This window comes from Notechis scutatus, chromosome 1, assembly GCF_049901735.1.
Source record: "Notechis scutatus isolate UNSWTSFEM ecotype Mainland chromosome 1, rNotScu1.2, whole genome shotgun sequence".
Classification (NCBI taxonomy): domain Eukaryota; kingdom Metazoa; phylum Chordata; class Lepidosauria; order Squamata; family Elapidae; genus Notechis; species Notechis scutatus.
In genome coordinates, this window is record NC_142009.1 from 327,619,632 (window position 1) to 327,641,403 (window position 21,772).

General features: G+C 42.9%; 1 protein-coding gene across 9 annotated transcripts in view; it reads right to left on the reverse strand.

Moving 5' to 3' along the window:
* Nucleotides 1–21,772, reverse strand: part of AP3D1 (adaptor related protein complex 3 subunit delta 1) — a 61,599-nt gene that overhangs the window by 37,232 nt on the left and 2,595 nt on the right. For all 9 annotated transcript variants that reach the window (XR_015746960.1, XM_087952644.1, XM_087952643.1 and 6 more), the window contains 3 exons: nt 5,061–5,156; nt 1,375–1,455; nt 705–785 (listed from right to left, as the gene is read on the reverse strand). Coding sequence is in view for 8 of the 9 variants with exons in the window: in XM_087952644.1 (XP_087808770.1) it covers nt 705–785; nt 1,375–1,455; nt 5,061–5,156 (258 nt within the window). In the remaining variant the exon portion in view is untranslated. The remainder of the gene's footprint in view (nt 1–704; nt 786–1,374; nt 1,456–5,060; nt 5,157–21,772) is intronic.

Here is a 21,772-nt window from a genome sequence, read left to right on the forward strand (position 1 = left end):
TGGCTTTTAGAATAGAATAGAAATAGAAATAATTAGAATAATAAGAATTAAACTTATTAGAATAAGAATAAGAACAGAATAGAGTGGAACAGAATCATCAGGGTGGAAAATTTTGGAAGTTTTCTGGTCCAACCACCTGGCCAAGGCAGAAGACCTTATACCATCCCAGACAAATAGTTGTCCAATCTTTTCTTGAAAGTCTCCAGCAATGTTTCACTGATTGTTCTCACTGTTAGGAAACTTCTCCTTAGTTCCGGGCTGGATTTGCTTTCACGAGATTCCACTCACTGCTTCTTATCCTACTCCCAGGTGTTTGGGAGAGTAGCCTTCATATATTGGAAGACAGCTATCTATTTGTTAGTTCCCTTAACCGTTCATCATTTTAAATATACAGAAACTCTTCTTAGCGACTGTTCCCTCAGATGAATCTGTTTGCTTACTGATGTCATCTCTGGAGACCCTTCTTGGTGCTCTGCTTTATGAGAAGAAGTTAGAGGCAATGAAGATTGGGCTTTTCAACTACAGTGTTCCTCATTTCTACTGTCATTGCCTTGGTGCAAAAAGAAACGCAGAGAGTCTTTTTTGAAAGGAAATTGAACTGTTTTCAATGAAAATAAAGTCAAATAAAGCTTTGAAGTGTTTTGTTGACTACAGTTCAGCATAAGTATAATACAGGTGATGCAAGCCTCTTTTGGGGAATTTACCTTTCGGATCTGGTTAGTTGTCAGCATTATAACATCTGTCCCTTCATGAAAGCATTGAGAGGCAGCCAAATATCCGATCCTCTGCAAAATGAATAAAAAGTAATCACTACTTAAGACTCAATAGAGTTACGGTCCATCATCTGAGAAACAAAGAGTCTAGTAAAATATAGACTGTAGGTGGTACAAAAGAATTACATTAGGGCAACAGTTGGGGGTATCAAAAAAGTACAATATAATAGAAATAAAATGACGGGAGAAATACAGAAATAGTTCTGGATGTACAGTTTAGCTTTCTAGACCTAACTGTAAAAAGTATATTTAAATATATGGGCAATATCAAAATTGAAAAATCAGACAGCGACCCAAAAGGAGGCATCTAGCAATGATGGGGTTTCAGTGCCCTGCATAACTTCTGACACATCTTAGTGACTAGTAATATCAGAATTTTGTAAAGTAAATATTATTTTGTTGACAGAAAACAAGATTGTGTAATAATTTTTACTGAGTAGAACTTAGCCTGCTTTTACATTTTGATTTTTTTAAAAAAAGATACAAAATGTTATGGTTCCAGGTTCAGCAAGCAAAGGTCATTCTGCACAGAATTTAAAGTCCTCAATAACAGCAATTCTTGATGGTTTCTAACACTCCAAATTTCATATAGAGCACTTACTTTAAAAGTGAACTTGGATGCACTCATGACTTCAATAATGTTGAATGCTGCCCAACTGATATCATAGCCCAGCATCTGCAACTGTTAAAGGAATGGGATGTCACATTAATCTCAAAACAAGGGATAAATCAAAGTTCCCAATATATTTCAATGTATAAAATATTTGCTTGAATATTTTAACCTGAGTTTATATAGGAATACTTTTGAGATTGTTGAGTTATGGGCCCCATATTTTGGCTTGCAAGATAGCCTCTACATCAGAAACTTAGTTTGCATAAAGCAATGAAAGCACATCCTGAATAAAGCTGAACTATGGTTGTCTTTCTGGCATACTCACCAGGATGCGCTGAAACTGTTCAACAATGTCTTTATAATTAGCTGAGCTGGGATGATGGTCAATATTTAAGAGCTCATTAGCTGACAACTATGGCATATGAAGAATTCTAACTTGTAATAAAAGAGGAATAAATTGTAAAAGTATCAATTAATGAATAAATGAAAAATAGAAGTGTTACGGGGTTGGGAAACTCAGTCTAAGCCTATACAGTGGAGTTTATTAATACATGTATTATTTATTATCATCAATACATATGTATTTATAATACATAAAGTGAAGGTGTGTTATGAATGAATGAAAATGTATCTCAAAAAAGAATGAATTTGCATAATCTACACTGTTGTGGTTCATATGAAAATAGAAATTCACAGGTAACAGAACATGTGGGTATGAAAACTGGAAAGGCACTACAGAGCCAATTATTTTTATACATACACACAAAAATCTAGAATAAAAAGGTGAATTTATGTACCTCAGTACAGGGGTCCCCAACCTATGGGCTGTGGCCCACTAGTGGGCTGTGAGGGGTTTGCAACAGGGCTGCAGAAATGCTGGCGCAGATGAGCATGCACATCCTCACTCGTGCAAATAGATGAGCGCGTGTATGCTCCATTTGCATGAGAGCAGGCACCTGTGCATTCTGCTCGTGCAAATGGACTTGCACATATGTGCGTGCTCGCTGGCTACTCATGCGAAACCACCCTCTCTCCTCCGCCAGTCCGCAAAGCCGGAAATATTGGGGAACTCTGCCTTAGTAGCTGGAATAACTAATTTTAAGACATGTAAATACTAGTAGAAAAATAGTTTATTTCAACAATATTATTTGAAAAAAGAACAAATTGTATATATTAGAGCAAGCTTCTGCTGATTTTATAATAATGAAGTCATTGTTTTGTATCAAGAAAGTTGTGAATGGGAGCTTGCTTAACAACCCACAATCTTCACTTAATGACAGGAACTGGAATGCAAGGATTGATGTTGCTAAGTGATGGGGTCACGTGATGTCACACTTTTCGACTGCATTGCTTAGATATATGATGGTGCTGGTGATTTCTTTTTTTATTTTCATTCTTCATTCCATTAGTTTCTTTTCCTATGTTTCTTATGCTTTCCTGTGCTTTGCATAATGATACTTACGGTGAAGGGTATCGCACAATATATCTTTATATTTATAATCAAAAGCCATGCCAAAACAGCAAAGAACACCACAATCAATACAAAACACAAGCTTTTAAATTAAGGGACTGCATATTATTAACACTTGAAATTTATTATAGCTTCCATAAGCTGGGCTGCTTACCAATGCAAATAAAAATAATAAAAACCATTAAAAACATACAACCCAATAGGCAGCCCCAACTAAAAGAATCCAATTATTATAAATCAAACCATATGGCCACATAACATTTCTGCCTTAGAGGCCTTTCAAAAGTTGCTGACAAACTGTATTTTTAAAATGATCGAAGGAGAAATGATTAAACACAAAGGAGTTAGGCCCACCAAACACATTTAGTCAGACCAGTCAAACCTAGTCATTTATACAGCTGCTTAGCTTTAACCTAGACAATGTAAAACAGAGGTGTCAAACTGAATTTCTTGGAGGGCCAGATCAGCATTGTAATTGTCCTCCATGGGCCGGCTGGGGGGAGGAGATGGGACGGATGCCCTCTTGCAGCACCCTGCTGGCCAAAACAGGGCATGGGGGGGGGGGGCTGTCTGCGGCTCCCCAATGCCCCATTTTTGCTAGCAGAGGCATTGCGGGCCAGTTCTTTGCTATTTCCAGGCCGGCCCTATAGGCCAGATCTAAGCACCTTGTGGGTTAGATCAGTGGTCCCCAACCTTTTTTGTGCCAGGGACCAGTTTCACGCAGAAGCACTTTTTCAAGGACGGGGTGGGTGGGTGGGTGGGTGAGTCCGAGTTTGGTGGTTTGCTTGCAGACGTTTCATTATCTGACTAGGTAACATCTGATGTTGTTACCTAGTCGGGTAATAAAACGTCTGCCAGCAAACCACCAAGTTCAGGGAGCGTCAATGCCTCCTCATTGCAACCCTGAGCGACAGATAGTCCCTGAAGGACAGCTGAGAAGCCCTGCTTCTCGGCCCTGCCTTCCTCAGCCCCATCCCTCAGGTGTCTCCCTCCCTCCCTCAGCCTCATCCCTCAGGTGTCTGCCTCGTTCCTCTCTCAGTCGCTCTCTCGCTCCTCCACCAGCCCAGGAAGAAACTGCTTCAAAGAACCCTGCAGGGTGGCTTTTCCTGTCGGCGCAGCTCCTCCGAAGCGCCCGTTCACCCCCACCCCGCCACCCACGGTTCAATCCAGCGCTCCGTTCTGCCTGCCTGCCTTCGTTTCTGGTGGTTTCGGAGCGCAGCTCCTCCGAAGCGCCCGTTCACCCCCACCCCGCTGCCCGCGGTTCAATCCAGTGCTCCGTTCTGCCTGCCTGAGTAAAAGAGGCGAATAGTTATTATTCTCAGTCGAAGCTGCTCCGAAACAAACGAAGGCAGGCAGGCAGGCAGAACGGAGCACTGGATTGAACCTGGATTGATTGGCGGCGGGGTGGGGGTGAACGGCTGCTTCAGGGGAGCTGCGCTGACAGGAAAAGCCACCCTGCCGGCTTTGAAGCAGTTTCTTCCTGGGCTGGTGGAGGAGCGAGAGAGCGACTGAGAGAGGAACGAGGCGGGAAGAAACCGAAGCCACTGAGCCAGAGAGCAGGACAGGCTTTGGTTGCTTCCTCCCTCCCCTTCTTTCATTTGTGTCCTTGATCCCTGATCCCAGCAGCATTCACCGAAGGCGAAGAAAGCCGCCATATTTTTTTTAAATTTTCTTTGCGGCCTGGTGCAAAGTGATCCACGGACCGGTACCGGTCCGCAGCCCGGTGGTTGGGGACCCCTGGGTTAGATGCAGCCCACGGGCCTTAAGTTTGACACCCCTTGTCTAGAAGAACTTTAATTGACAGGTCCCAGAAAAAGTCAACTCTGTCAGATCTTACAGAATGGGCAGAAATGACAGGAGATAGGCGGTCCCTTAAATAAATAGGCTCTATGCTATTTAGAGTATTAAAGATAACAACCTTAACTTAGAATTGCACCAGGAAGTCGATTGGTAACTAAGGGAGGTCACAGAATATGGGCAAGGCACGGCTATCCATCATTGCTTGTACTGTTAGGTGCTGTACCAGTGTAGCTTCCAAATGATTTTCAAAGGCAGTCACATACAGGAATGCATTGCAATAGCTCAACCACAAAGCAATCATATCCTTTACCAGATCTTCCAAGAAATAAAATGCTGTTAATATATCATTGAACAGCTCTGGAACTTTCTATCTTAGGGCATTCTAAATGAAGAAAATACTCACATAGGTGAGTTTGCAAACAGCATTTGCTTTCACAGCAATATTATCCTGCTTCAGTTCTTGTTTGATCTCATCAATGCATTGAGAGATGTACTTTGCCTGGAAGATAAAAAGAAAAAGTAAAGTGAGGTCATTGATTATAAATAGCGTCAAGCCAGAATGACCCAAATTACTGACAGCTGTAAAACAATTCACAAATAATAAGTTTGTCTGCCCTAAGGACACAGGCAACAATTTCTATGCTGAAATGCAGTAGGACTGACTGTCTTTAAGAATTCATCTGTTTATCTCTATGACTAATTCTGATATTGGAATATCTCTATGACTAATTCTGATATTGGAATTTCCCCCCAAATATCAATAAACAAAGTATTAGAAATCCTCTCACAAAGAGAGTAAACTGTCTCCTGCAAGGATAGGTGACTTGAAAACTTTCTGCATTGGATGTGATTAAAATATCTAATTATCTATATAAAGACACTCTTTTTTGTTGCTCTTCGAAAAGGGACTGGAAGAAGGCAGTCAAAACTGGGAGACTGCTATTTAAATCATGATCTAGTCTAATAATTTGTTAGCAGGATAGGAAAAACATGATCTACAAAAAGTCGTCAGTGATCTCTCATCACTGGTTAGTGATGATGGCACTAAAGAAAGAGGCTTATGATTAGTCCACAAAGTTTGGCCATCACAGTGTCCCTATGGTCATGTGATGATTCAAGAGCTTGGCAACCAATGAGCATTTAGGATGGTTTCAGTGTCTTGCAGTCATATGACCTTCTCTAATGGCTTTCAACAAGCAAAGTTAATGGGGAAGCCTACAGTAGGAAGCTGCAAGTTGCAATTATGTAATGTTGCACAACAATTGTACATGACCTGCTTAATAATTACAACTAGTTGCTGGAATTACCATTACAAGTTAGTGCAGTCATGTGATTTTTTTTCATTTTATGACCGTACTGTTAAGTTCCTGGTCCCAATTATGCTTGTATAATTGTATATAGAGAGCCACTGTGGCGCAATGGTTAGCATGCAGTACTGCAGGCTACTTCTGCTGACTGCCAGCTGCCTGCAATTTGGCAGTTCAAATCTCACCAGGCTCAAGGTTGACTCAGCCTTCCAAGGTCGGTAAAATGAGGAAAAAATTGTTGGGGGCAATATGCTGACTCTGTAAACCGCTTAGAAAGGGCTGTAAAGCACTGTGAAGCGGGATACAAGTCTAAGTGTTATTGCTATTGTAAACGGAGAACTACCTGTACTATATTACAGGTAGTTGTAGTAGGCTTTGGCCAGCAATGTGGCTTCCTGGAAAGTTCTTCATTAGAAAACCTACCTTTGCCATGAAATTATCTGAGGAATACATAAATAAATTTGTGTTAACATGCAGTAAAAAAAAATGCATGTTAATTTTAGATGCTAAACAAATCTCAACCCTTCTCCACAACTAACTGAAGTATTTGGAAGTGAAATTAAGAAGTATTGAAGAAGCAATTGTGGAGCTTCTGACTGTTGATAGCTCTTTTCCAATACTTCATCTCAGACTTACAGAATATTTGGAGGATTATGCAAACTTGCAGCTAATCCTACTGTACTGTTATCTGACTCTGCCAAATAGTTTCAGATTTCTGCCAGCCACACCCAACACTATGGACTCTCTCATCATTTGCCTCTTGGAAAATGCTTTTCGTCACAGGATTTTGTCCTATCAACTCACTGAGGCATATGAAGTGATTGTGAAAGGGCCAGAAAAAGAAACCGAAGCTCTACAACTCTCAGTAAGAATTCAAAGTCAAGTAACATGAATTTAAGACAGAACTTTTCAAACTTCAGGAAAGAGTACACAGCTCTGTTCTAAAGCATCTGCTCTGAATGCAGACAGTCATAGGTTCAAGTGACAAAACAGCTCAGGTAGCAAAACAGAAGCCCCTTCTTTAGCATGATATTTTGGGGAGTCATTGCCTGTTAAAATAGACAATATTGGATCAGATGAATAATCCAACTAGAATTCATTTTTGTAAACTGCTCTGGGATTAGGAAAAAAATATGGAGGAATGAATGGCCATTCACACTTGACACTCAGAAGGTCAGACTAGGGAACCACAGAAAGATACAAAATGCAACCTCTTCTCTGTGCATCAGTAAAAGCTAACTGGGTTAACTCAGCCTAGATAAAATGATCAGAGCTATGATCCACATGGGAAATGCGTAGAAAATTATCCTATGTTAAGGAATGTATAGGGCTCAAGGAATTCTTAATTTCTGAGGACATACTTGGAAACTATTAATTTTTTAAGAATGTGCAACTGAAAATTCAGATTACATTTCAATGTCATGTTTTAAATTACAAGTAGTCCTCAATTTACAATAATTCATTTAGTGACTGTTCAAAGTTACAATGACACTGAATAAAATGACTTATGACCATTTTTCATTGTCTTCTTGTGACCAAAATTCAGACACTTGGCAACTGACCCATTTATGATAGTTGCAGTGTCCCAGAGTCACGTGGTCACCTTTTGCGGCCTGCAGACAAGCAAAGTCAATGGGGAAGCCAGATCACTTAACAACCGCATTACTAAGTTAACAACTGCAGTGATTCACTTAACAACTATGGCAAGAAATGGAGCAAAACTCAACTGTCTTAACAACAGTCTCACTTAGCAAGAAAAATTTTGGGCTCAATTGTTTTCGTAAATTGAGGATTACCTGTAACATGTAAATCAAAAGCTACCAAATCTGGATTATGGTACAAACATCTGAATGCAACTATCTCTTTGCTCAGGATAGTTTTGCTCAGATTGGATAGCTCGATGTAAGTCTCAATTCATGGCCTTTAGAACCTTTGTTAATTGCATAGATGAAACACAACATGTTTCATGTTCTTGCTTAACCATCAAATTCTCTGGATGACTTTACAGAATGACTGGAGTACTTTCTTGCCATGTTAATTCCCGGGATATAAAAAAGATAACTCTATGGATGCTGATTTGAGCTACTGTTGGTCATACTCCATTGCTTTCAGATTTTGAAACAAGCAAAAAGACTCAAATTTCCCATGTCTCTGCAATTCCACCTGGAATATGAGATGCTGAGAGAACTCCTTGTTCAGTATGCAACAGATCTTTTAGTATATAATTCTTCACACTAAATATTTGATGGCTATGTCACAGCAGAAGCATACAGATGCTATGGAGCCCATCACTTGCATATCTAATTCTCCAGATCAGGCTGAATAGTTCTTGTACTTGCCAAGAAAAATGCAGCTATTGCTCTTATAAAATGTGCCATTCCCAAAGCCAGTGCAAAATGTGTGGATATGGGTAGTTCAACCTGTTGACAGCAAACCCACAAGTGAAAAAAACTTCACCTCTGAATCTCAACAGTAAGACAAAAACTGAGCAAAACCAATCTGATATTTTATGTAAGTGTTGAATACCCAGTTTGGCAGGGAGAAGGGGTCAAGCATGGAGCTAGCCTGGAGTCACTGCAGAACCAGCAAATGGGCGTTGGTTCTTACCTGATACGCCTTCTCGGCGAGCCGCGAGGAGCATCCAGAGACTGGGATGTGCTTCTGAGTCCTCTTCTTGCAGGCTGAGCTTTAGATGAGGAAACGCTCCGCCCCTCACGTGGTATCGCGCAGCGTCTCCCCAGTTTTTGCGATAACGAGAAGAGAGGTGATTAATTCTTTCTAATCTACTATTGGCTCCTTGGCTGAAGCAAGAGTCCCCACCAGACGGAGAAATTAGGGTGGGGCTGGATGCTCCTCGCGGCTCGCCGAGAAGGGGCGATCAGGTAAGAACCAACGCCCATTCTCCTCGAGCCGCTCGGAGCATCCAGAGACTGGGACATACCAAAGCTGGGCTGTCCTACGGGTGGGACTCCGTCTGGCCCGAAGGCCCCTCCGGATCACTGATGATCCTCTGTAAGACCCGTCGGCCAAAAGAGGCCTCCGCTGAGGCGTACGTATCTATTTTATAATGTCTGATAAACGGGGACGGAGAGGTCCAGGTGGCTGCCCGACAAATGTCAGCGATGGGGGCTTGCGTGGCCCAGGCCGTCGAGGTGGCTGCACTTCTGGTGGAATGGGCGGTTATTCCACCCGGAGCGGGCAGGGAATGGGAAAGGTAGCACCTCGCAATGGTGGCCCTGATGCAGCGACTGATGGTGGAGGGAGAAACCTAAGCCCCAGTGACCTGGGTTGAAAGGATAGGAAGAGGGATTCCGACTTTCTCATGGATTGAGTGCGCTTAATATGAATACGCGAGGCCCTTCTAACATCTAGGGAGTGCCAGAGGACCCCCTGCCCCTGGAGGGCCTAGGGCAAAAGTTTGGTAGAACCAGATCCTGTGACCTATGGAAGGGAGAGTTGACTTTTGGTAGGAAGGTGGGGTCGGGACGAAGGACCACTCGGTCTGCATGGAACACGCATAGATCGCTCCTGACTGACAGAGCTGCTAATTCGAAACTCGACGAGGAGAAGTAATAACTACTAGAAAAAACTACCATAAAGGTGAGAAACTGAAGGGATGAGTCCCCAAAGACTCGAACGGGAACGAGTAAGATAAATGAGGACCTTGATGAGGTCCCATGTGGGAACCTGTGAACAGTGAGAGGGCACAGGTTGGTGGCGCCCCTAAGGAAAGATCTAATTCGGGGTGATGAGAAAGGGAATCGTAGTTATCACAGGAGACCACGGTCGAGAGGGCAGAAAATTGTAGTCTCAGGGTGTTAGGTGCGAGCCCTTGCGAAGGCCTTCCTGAAGAATTCTAGGATCTGAGCCACAGAGGGAGAGAGGATCAATCTGAGACCCGCTACACCACTTGCAGAACCCTTCCAAGTGGCATCATAAATTCGTGTAGTGGAAGGTCGCCTGGCGGCCAAAATAGTGTCGATGACTTGACTGAGGGCTTTTCACTAGTCAGGTGGATCCGCTCAACCTCCAGACGGCTAACTGGAGCCATTGATGCTCCGGATGCAGAAGGGGCCCCTGAGAGAGGGAGACCCAGTCCGGGGGATCCTCCATGGAGGCGTTACCGATAAAAAGCGGAGGTCCGCAAACCACGGTCGCCTGGGCCAATAGGGAGCCACCAGGAGAAGGACTGCCCTCTCCTGAATGCGTTTCTGTATTACTCTGGGAACTAACGGGAGCGGAGGGAGGCATATAGGAGCCCTGGGGGCCATGGGCAAAGCATGGCGTTGAGATTCTCCGACCGGAGAGACGGATACCGGAGAGAAGAACCGTGGAAGCTGAGTGTTGGACGGAGAGGCGAAAGGGTCCACCACCGGAAGGCGAATATTCTGGACGCTTCCTCGGTAGGGATGGATGGAGACTCCATTCTGCCTGGTCCACCGTGGCCCTGCTCAGCCAGTCCGCCTGAGTATTGTCTACTCCGGAGATGTGTACGGCTTTTAGAGATAGGAGGTTGGATTCTGTCCAGCGGCAAAGGCGCCTCGCTTCCCTCATTAGCTGGATGGACTGGGTGCCCCTTGCCTGTTGATATGGGCATTGGCCTTGACGTAGTCCGTGAGAACGAGAACGTGATGTTTGCGGACCTGAGGAAAAACTGCACAGGGCCAGATGGACAGCGTGAAGCTCTAGCCAATTGATACTGCACCCTGCTCGGTCGGGCGACCATTTGCCCTGTGCCGAGAGCGAGTTGAGATGAGCGCCTCAACCGGACAGGCTAGCGTCCGTAGTGACGGAGAGTCATTGAGGTTCCTCGAAGAGGTGGCCTCTGTTGATGGCGGGATTGGTCCACCAGAGAAGAAACGTGAGGACCCTTGGAGGGACCCTGATTCTGGCCTTCGAGTTGCTTCTTCCAGATCGTTGGAACGGAGCAGGAGCCACTGGAGGGATCTACTGTGTAGACGGGCCCAGGGAATAATAGAGATGGGTGACACCATTTTGCCCAACAATTCAGAGAAGACCATCAAGGCCACCCTCCTTGAACGCCTGCTCTGTTTGACCAGTGCTTGAATGCTAAGGAACCTCTCCGGAGAGAGGAAAACTCTTTGAGAAACGGAATAAATTATGGCACCCAAGAGGTTGATTCGGGTGGAAGGGGTAAGTTGGCTCTTTGCCAATTGACTAGAAACCCGTGTGCCCATAAGGCGAGAGGGAGACCCTGGTATCCCTGACTGCCTGGGATTTGGACGGGGATAGAATAAGGATAACGCCCAAGTAGCAGTGGAGGCGGACGGGAACGCTCCTGAGATGAGCCGCCAGGGCCGCCGGGACCTTGGTGAAGGTCCGGGGCCGATGCCAGTCCAAAGGGTAGGGCCACGTATTGATAGTGAAGGCTATTATGACAGAACCTGGGGAATTTGTAATGGGAGGGCCCTGATTGGAATATAGAGGAATGCCTCCAAAGATCTATGGGAGATAACCAGTCTCCCGCCTGGAGCCTAAAAGAATAGATTGCAAGGAGTGCATATAGAACCTACGTTGGATAAGGTGACGGTTGAGCCGTTTCAAGTCCAGGATGACTCTCCAACCCCAGAGTGCTTGGGCACCCCAAAGAGATGGGAGTAAAAGCCCTTTTCTCCCTGATTCGGAGGGACAGGTTGCATGGCCTGGATGTCAAGAAGATGATGGATGGCTGCATCCATTGGTGCACGTTGGAGGGATCCCTTGAGGAGGGGGGATGGGATGAAATAATCAGGGGGGACCTGAACTCCAGGGCGAGACCAAACCTGATTGTGTCCCTAACCCATGCATCGGATGTGGATATGTCCCATTGGGCAGCGAAGTGGCTGAGGCGGCCGCCAATGGGGAGGGAGGAAGAGGCTCCACCTTCTGCGGTAGGGCCTTCCTCCCGATCCCCGAAAGGGTCTCTTGTAGCTGCCACCGCGTCTGGTCCTGTCGTCCGGGACCGTGCGGTCCTGGGATCGGAAGGAAGGGGTCTAGGGTATCTGGACGGGAAGGGGGTAGATACTTTCTCTTACTGCGGTCCTCGACCAACAGTGGTTCCAAGCTGGGCCAAACAGTTTATCTCCCTTAGTGGGAGCAGTGGCCAGCTTGACCTTATTCTTTACGTCCGTCTGCCAGTGTTTGAGCCAGCATGCGGCGAGCCGTGACGCGCGATGTGATGGCCCTGGAAGAGAATTTTACCGACTGGTAAGTGGCGTCAGCCGAGAACTCGGCTGCAGCCACTGACTTCGCTATGTCCTGGTGTGCTCTGAGATTGGAAGCGGGGCGTGTTCCTTGAGCTGAAGTAGCCAGCGGATAGAGGACCTTGTGAAAAGGAAGCGGCCATAGCTGATTTAATGGCCCAGGCGTCATATAGGTGGGCCCTGCGCAGCGCCAACTCCGCCCGCATGTCATCAGGTTTCAAGGCCTCTAGGGCCTCACAAGGAGTAGAGGAGAAAACCAGACCCACAATGGGGTCATCAAGTTCCGGAGTGTTCAGAAGGCTAGATAGTGCCGAATCGAGATTAAGGAATCTCTTGTCTTGGCTAGAGGGTGTAGGAGGGGTCCCTGTGGAGGTGAGTTGCTTCGCCACCGGATCCACGAAGATGGAAGGGGAAGGGATGACCTCAGCTTCCACCACTGGTTGGGTGAAAATGAGTCCTCCGGGCCCTCTGGGACGGGGGGAAGGTTTGCAGGGGACTGGGGAAGAAGGCCAGAGACATACTTGGCCTTAAGGAGGAGGGACTTGAACATGTGCGGCTTGAACAGCCCCCAAAAGTGGGTTGGTCGGGGAAGTGCCCTCGTCCTCCGACATCTCCCCTCCATGATGTCAGCCTCTAAGAGGGTTTCACTGTAGCGGGAGGATCCCATCTGGGAGTCCTCTTCCTCTTCCCTGAAATCCCCAAAGTCCCCTTCCTCCTCCACCTGGGCCCCAACCGGAGGAGGGCTGTCCCTCTGAGAGTACCTGATCAACCGGGGGACCGGTTGTGGAAGGGATCTGATGGATAAAGAGTCGTGCTCTGAGGCTCATGGAGAGAAGACTGATCTGGTCATGTGTTGTAGTCCTCTGCAATGCTCTGGCGGATGGCTGATTCCATCCAAGCCCTGATGTGAGGCGGAACCTCGGAGGTAGAGGGTTCGTCCTGGCGCAGACCAGCAGCAGTGGGTGTTAAAGTGGTTGGAGGAGGAAGTATTGACGGCTCCGGGCGGGACTCCCTGAACGCCTGTCAGACTCTTTTTCCAACGCTTTGTGGCGCCTTGAGGCGTCACGTTGGGAGGCCTTGGGAGGTTCCTTGTCCTGTCTAGAGCCCTTAGGTTCCTTGTCCTGCCTGCGCAAGTAGTGGGACTTTGCCTTAGCCTTCAAGGAAGGACGTTAGAGGGATTGTCGTCTGCCATGTTAGATAATAAATACTAGCAAGGGCGGTTGGCTCGCCCAGATCAGGCCTGGATGAGGCAGGTGACGATGAAGCTGGCCCGCTCCCTTTTGGAATTTGTTATGTACGGAGATAACAGAAATATATATACTCTAATTTGTAATTTTTCTTCTCCCTTTATTTATTTTTATGTTTTATACCAGGTGAATAAACAGGTTCTCGTATACCTCTATATATCTATGAGAAATATTGGTGTACAAAAAGAATTTTTTTTTTTTTGTATTTGTATTTCACATTAGGTGACAATATGCAATACATTAGCTTCAGGAGCTAAACAGCCCTGGTTTTAAAAATATCATATATTATTATTATTATTATTATTATTATTATTATTATTATTATTATTATTATTATTTTTAATGTCATTGTAACTTTGAACAGTCACTAAACAAGCTGCTGCAAATCAAGGATAATATGCATTGTAGCCACAGATTTTTCCAATGGGATTAAAACCCTCTGTCAGGAATTGAACTCTGGTGTTTTGTTTTTGTTTTTGAAATCTATAGAAACAGTAACCGTAACAGGGAGAACTGTATCTCAGTACAGGCCAATCAGTCAAATAAACGCCTGAGGCCTAGAGTTGAAGAGAGGGCCTCTGGCAGCAGGCCTCAGACAAGAAAAATAAAACCGGAGGGGGCTGCAACTTCGCCCAAACGGGCTGCGGGAGGCCAACAAGTAATAAAAGAGCGGGCCAGGTGGAAGAGATGGGCAGCTAAGCTTTAACCCAAGGCCTGGAGCTCCAATTCACCGCAGTTAAAGTATTTAAAATGGCGCCCGACCACGATGCGGAGCCAAAATGGCGGCCGCAAGCTGAACCGGCTGGGACGCCTTCGGAGACGGAAAAGGAGGGCTTGCTGGTCAGCTCAGCTCCTAGGGCCCTAGGGGCGATGACCCTCCCGATCGGCGTTAGGGTGGGGGAATCCAGCAAAAAAGAAATGCGTGCCACGAGGCAACGCGAGGCAGCGACGCGATCTGATAAGGGTGGGGGGTCGCGCTATCGCGCTGCGAGCCCACAGCTTCGCCCCAGGGACGGGGAAATTTTCCCTTAAGTCCAGACCCTTTGCGCAGGAGGAGGAAGGAAAGGCAAACCTTATGAAGACGAAGTTGGAATAGGCAAGAAATAGGCAAGAAATGAGCGATCAGCCAAGGAGCTCTCTGAAAACACAGCCTGACTCTTCGAGGCTGAGCAAAGACTGGGAGACGCTGCGCGATACCACGTGAGGGCGGAGCGTTTCCTCATCTAAAGCTCAGCCTGCAAGAAGAGGACTCAGAAGCACATCCCAGTCTCTGGATGCTCCGAGCGGCTCGAGGAGAAAGGACAAGGACTGATCCCCTCCCCCCAGTTCCTTGGAGCCTTATTTAATTGTTCCCAAGACTGGGCTGCCAGAACAAGGAGATTCCTGTATTATAGGCAGAACATAATAAAGTAGTTAGCTTGAGCTCTACATGTGTAGTTCTGACAATAAACCAAAGGCAGCCATAGGCAGCTGGCCCCCCCAAAAAACAGCAAGAATTCTGACATCAGCAAGAAAAGACAGGAAAATGCATATGAAACATTTAGAAAAAACATTATGTAGTTTTCCTTTAATAGGTGTGGACCAAGCATGTCAGTCCAAAAATTTCACTGAATGGTCTAGGACAGGGCTGTCAAACTCCAAGCCCGCGGGCTAGATGCGTCACGTGCTGGCCACACCCATACCCGGTTTAGCAAAGGGGGGAAAAGTCCCAATACGTCATGTGACGCCATCGTGACGATGTGAGTTTGACACCCCTGGTCTAGGACTTATAGTATTGGATTTTGAGGCCATGGAACTTTTTTGCAATGGAATATGGTGCAACAATTTGAGTAGCTGAGGGAGTGCTAGTAGTAGGGAAGTACTATACATAAAAAAATTAAATCCTTCTTATTGCCAGTCTTGTCTGCAAAGATTACATATATAGATCTCAATCTGTGATAGCTATGTCTAAAAACAAGCATGCACATAGATGTATCTATCTCGGCTTTTTCAAAAACAGAGACTAATTCTGGTAGCAAATTTAAGTTTGCTCTCGCCTATTTGAGACTGACTGTTTTTGAGTCAGCCTGGACTCCTGGTGACAACCTGGACTAGTCCCTGAAATTTTCTTGGCAAGATTTTCAGAAGTGGCTTGCCATTGCTTTTTTCCTAGGGTTGAGAGTGATTAGTTCAGTTACCCAGCTAGCTTTGTGCCCAAAGCAGGACTATAACTTAACAGTACAGTCTCCTGGTTTCTAGCCTGATGCCTTAACCACTACACCAAACTGGGTCTCTTCTCTGACCATTGAGAATGCTATGTACTCTGGGGAGAATATAGTACAATGTGTTCTCAGGAAAACATCCAAATATTATGACTGAAATATTGATCAATCATGTCAGGATACAGAATCTCAAAGACAGTGTCATTTCCTTATCAAAACAGATTCTTGCTAGGATGGAGTGATAGCTATGGACACTTGGAGCTTTTCAATGAAAATATAAAGTATCCTGAGAACACTATATGGAGGAGGAACAGCATTAGCAAAAAGAAAGATCTGCCTTCCCCCCCTCACCATCACACTTTGGTCTCCCATCTGAAGCTGCTGAAGGTGAAGTGTGATTTTTTTTAACACTCTTAAATAAAGAGTCATTCTGAATTGCAATTGGCCCACTGTGGAATATATTCCTGTGTATTTTACAGTGCATATTAATCAGCTGGGCAATAGCAACTAATGGCAGCTACAGAAACATTAATCTAAAACATATAAGATGTATGTATTTCAAGCATGGCATCACCAAGGCAATTTACACCCTTTTCTGTTTACTGAAGGTCAAAGCATGTACATTAACTGAAACAATAGCCTAAAGCTAGGCAGCCACTTGGCATTAGATCAAAACTTAATTCTGGCAAACTACATTAAATCCTGACATGAGACCTAGAAAAGAAGGAGAGAACTGAAGGTCATTGTGGAACAGGGAAGGGGATAGGAGAAGCCATTCAGATCACAATAAGCAAGCCGTTTAAGAGCCTAAAAGTTGGGGAAAAGGTTGGAAAGGGGAATGAAAATGGAGGGGAAGAAAGAGTAAATAGGAAAAGCCATCTGAACAGCCAACTTCTGCCAGCTTAATAAATTATCCATCATTCTGATAAAGACAGTATGAGCTAAGATACAGATACTTTTTTCACTGTAATTCCAGTAATTGTTCTTAGAGGCCAAAGATGACTGCTGGATGAATCCATTAAAATGGGGTGATAAATATAAAAAGTTTCACCTATCTTTAATTCTTAGGCTTGGAGCAGAAAGCACAATTTTGCTCTCCCACTTCCACTGTAGATTTTCATCGATTTTTCTCATACCAAATATTTTTTCTAGAATAACTAGCATGGTATAAAATTACAGACTGCATTTCTTTTTGCAAAACACAGAGCAAGGAAATGTGCTATGCCCATTAGCCAGATGATAATTAGGAAAATTAGACAGCAGAGGTCTTTGGAGAATTGGACTTATTAAAATGTAACTGTAGATGTGATATGATGAGAAATCAACTTTATTGGAACATCAAGCAAAACAAAAGAATCAAAATTCTCATTTCTCATGCATGCTCTTTGGCCTGATATTTTTGAAGAATGGATCTTGTTTTGAAGAATAGGTTTGGCAACTGTAACATACTTCTTAAAGCACAGGCTGCATATTCAAAAGGTTAGTTCCCCCCCCACACCTTCTAGGGAAGCCATTGTTTAAAAAGTCAAATTATTTTAATGAATAGCATGAGGCTCTTGCACTTATAAGAGGTCCAAAGCACTTTTTCTGCGTAAAATTTCAAACAGGTTCAGTTCTTAATTCTTTACATTCTGACAAGATGGTCACATCATATGCATGCACAATGCCATCCAATGGCAGTAATATTTCAGGAGTCTGAGAGCCATGTGAGAATATAATCAGCATGAAGATACTACCTTATGCAGAGAGTCTTCATGCTGAGTGTAGAGACCACAATTGGAAAAATATGCATTAAGCCCGGGAAACAGAAAAAAATTAACGAGCTCAAACTGTTTCCTTCCTAATTCATTAGTATAAAAGGAAGTCAGGGAGGAGAAAACTTAAGTCAGACTTTTAAGATTCAGTTAAGATGGCATATATAAATAGAGTTCCAGGCTTAATCCTGATTTGGCCTTCCTCACATTTTAATGAATTGTTTTGGTCATTCAGTCTAAACTTAGTATCAAGCCTTTGGAGTCATAAGATTTAGGACATTAAAAATGAAAGATTTTGGTTGTTTTTCAGTGTGCTGAATTCTTCATAAAATTCCCACATTTGGAGTTGGTAAATTATTATACTTCCAGGAGGGAATTGAACAGCCACTTTTAGTTGTCAATCAAACTTTCATTTTCAGCATAAAAATCCAGGGGACATATGAAATATAAACTTTCATTCATAACCAACTTTGACATAAAAGAGCTTTTAATTTATTAATTTATTTTAATTTATTTAACATTCAAAGTCCTAAGGCTATGTATTAACCTAGTCCTCCTTTTTGCTCCATGGCATATTTGTGGGATCAGAAAATGAGCAACTTGCTGTTCTGCATGTCATAAATTCATCTGCATACAAGAGCTGCTATTAAGCTCTTTATAACAGTTTCAATATGGGGATAAGCTAATAACAACTGTCTTCTTCAAAGAATCAAGCTATAATCAATATAAAAAAACATAGCAGGAAATAGATGGCTGATTAAAAAGCCCCTGCACAATTACATCACTTTCTCTCCCAAATTTCCCATGGCAATTCCAAATCTATCGGTGAATCTTGTATATGTCTACCATTTTATTATAATCCCAAACAAAGCATGTAAGTCTGCAGTGTCACATATTTGAAAATGCTTCACGTGGTAAACATGGAGCCACATGACAATGCCATAGAAAACAGATTTCTCTGTTAAAAGTTTCCACAAATCTTACACAACCACAAATAACTGCTATGCTCAGAACCCATAATGCATTATTCCCTCCACTATAGGGTGTGAAGAAACCAGCAGCTTTCATTTTCATTGTTTTAATTGTCAGGTTTAAATAGACAGCAACCCACAAATATAAATCTTAACTGAACTCTAGTTAGCACAAGGTGCATTCCATGCTTAGAGATAAGTATTTATTTATTGAAAAAGACTGGGCCATTATACAAAACTTATTCTAAAACATTCTGCCTCCATCCCTGTGGTTTGCGCCCAACCTCCTGTCCTTTCTGTAAGAGCCTGAAGACTTGGTTCTGCCAGTTGGCCTGGGGACCCAATGGGGGAGTAACACACTATTGGTCTAACAGCTGACCCCACCTCCTCCCTGCGTATCCTTCTCCCTCCAGGCCCATCTTTTAATTCAATGGTCCCCAACCTTTTTGGCACCAGGGACTGATTTTTGTGGAAGACATTTTTTTCACGGACTGGTGGTGGTTTTGGTTTCATTTACTTGCCTGCAGGTCACCTCCAGCTGTGCAGCCCAGTTTCTAACAGACCATGGATCCGTACTGGTCCTTAGCCCAGGGGTTGGGGATCCATTTTAATTCACATTGCTGTATTTCCATTATTTATTTTTTATTATTCCACTGTTTTTCAATTGTAATATTTACATTTTTAATAATTTGATGTTTGCTGTGGTAAGCTGCCCATAGCCCCATGGAGAGATTGGGGGGGAATAAATAAATAAATAAATAAATAAATTTTACAACCAAGCTGGATGGCTCAGAAGGATACAACAGAACACAAAAGAATCATACAACCAGCATAAAAACCATTTTCAAAGCAAGACTTCCCCAATACATGAACATTCAGATTTACTGTGAATGCGTGAGTATGGGTAATAACAAGAGTTTTATTATGGGTGAACAACTTACCCATAAACTACAAGTCAGACAGACATCAAAAGCCAAGCCCTCTGTCATATGGCCAATACCTTAGCTTTCTTTATAGAGGTTGTCCTTACGATACAAATGGGTCCATAATTTCTGTTGCTAAATGAAAAATTTGTTAAATGAATTTTGCCCCATTTTGCAACCTTTCTTGCCACAATTGTTAAGTGAATCATTGCAGTTGTTAGGTTAGTACCACGCTTGTTAAGTAAATCTGGCATTCCCATTGATTTTGCTTGTCAGAGGACATAAAAGGTGATCACATGACCCTGGGAAATTGAAACCATCATAAATATGAATCAGTTGCCAAACATCCAAATTTTATTCAAGTGACGGTAGGGATGCTACAACAGTTGTAAGTGTGGAAAATGGTCATAAGTCACTTTTTTTCAATGTTGTTGTAACTTTGAACTGTCACTAAATGAACTGCTGTAAGTCAAGGACTACCTGTAGTGATTTGTGGTAATTTCCTATGATTTTCTTACTGAATTTTAAAAAAAAGCCTGAGTGGGATACAGTAAGATTAATTCTTCCCAAGACTTTTATTTTTAAAATACTGGTATGTAACCATAGAAGAGGTAAAAAAGCAAAAAGCTTAGTAGTAGAGATGCTGCTCCACCAGTAGGTCTGCTTTACAATTCATATCCTGAAGTCTTATTCATTGCTAATTGCCACTGAGGCATATAGTAGTCTTTTAAGTTCAATCAACATGTAAATAAGGTAACAAAAAGCTAAGAAATTGTTTAAGACTTTAAGGCATTCTTTTTAACCACAATTTAATCTATGGGTACAATAAACTATACACTTTAGCTTATTAAATTAAACCAGATGTGCAATTTGTTTGAACAAAAGAAACTATATTTAAATATTTCAGTTAGAAGATCTGAAAGCCACCTCATAATGGAGAAAAACTATGTGGTTGCTAGCTGTTGATAGTGACAATGGCACATAATCAAAAACTTCAAATGTGGAAAGCTAACATAAACTAAACAAGGTTAAGAGTAATTATATACTAGTCCTTGACTTAAGACTGATCACTTAATGATCACTCAAAGTTATGACAGGCTTCTCCAAAGTTACATATGACCAAATTTCAAAGTTCATACAGCCATGCTGCCTGCAGTCACATGATCACATTTTGGGCATTTAGCAAATGGTCATATGACTACAATTTTTTGTATTTACTTCTAGTTTCTGGCAAAAATACACCCATTGGCTAAAATTGGTTCATTTTACAATTACTGAAAAAAAGGGCATAAAATTTGGTGCAGTCACATGGTGACCTGCTTAATGACTACAACTTACAACTATAACTCCTATAGTTTGGAATTCATACATAAATTTAAATTTAATTTCTTCACATTCTTGTGGTAAATGAGAGGTGTAGATGAACAAAACAAAACTTGGCTAATTATGATAAATTATTTATAATTGCATCAAAAGACTAAATGTTCATGTTGTAAAGGCTATAAGACTCAGCCATTTCCTCTTTTTTAGGGGGTAGATTATATTAGGAGTCATTACAAAACAAAGTACAAATAGTTTCTCACTCACCCAAGGGCAGCTGGGAAACCAATACAATGTAGTAAGTGCTACATTCCTTAAATATAATAGATACATAGCAAACATTTCAAGGATGCAAGCTTTGCAAAAATATATAATTTGAAGTAGCTTTGTTAAAGGTTCTTCCTACACGTGCCCATATACAATTTATAAATTTTTTTGGTGGAGGCAGGACACAGATCAGAACGCTATATATACTTCCAAAGAAAAGAATATAAATCTAATATAAATACTGGATACTTGCAAAACAAAGATGGGATTTTCAGAGAAATGTTTTAAAATCAATGCGTAACTGCATGAACTACACTTTCCTTAATTATACCTGAGTCCTGAGACAGCAACCTGTTCCACACTAAACCATGGCTTGCTTAACCATTTTAAATTCAGTATCTGAGACATAAAATAGATTGGGTGGCCATTTGGTGGCCAGGGGTTCACTTAACAGTTTTGGGAAGGATTAAAACCACAATGAGTGGGATGATGAAACAAAGAGAGCAGGAGTGGAGTCATTCTCCCCTGCCTCCCATATTAGAGGTTTTTTTTTTTTAAATGGCCCATTATATACAGTACAATGTTCCTATATTTCCTATCATGAAAGAGTAGAAAGCTGTGCTGTAAAGGCAGAAAATCATGCTGTGAAATTTTAATAATTTTAATTGAAGTAGCATACCAGGACTGTAAAGGTCAGTTTTGCAGGCCATATAGCAACCACTAGTCATGTTTGGCTACACTCTTGGCACATTCAACAAATGATTTCAGTCTTTGTCTTGGGGAACAAGTAAAAAATAGTTATTCCAGTATTATCTCAAGGTGGTGGTTAAAAGTAGAATTGCGGCTAAGTGAGGACAGAAGATTGTTGCCACAGATTAGTTAGCTACAGCGATCAAATGGATTCATATTTCCAAGAAGCCTC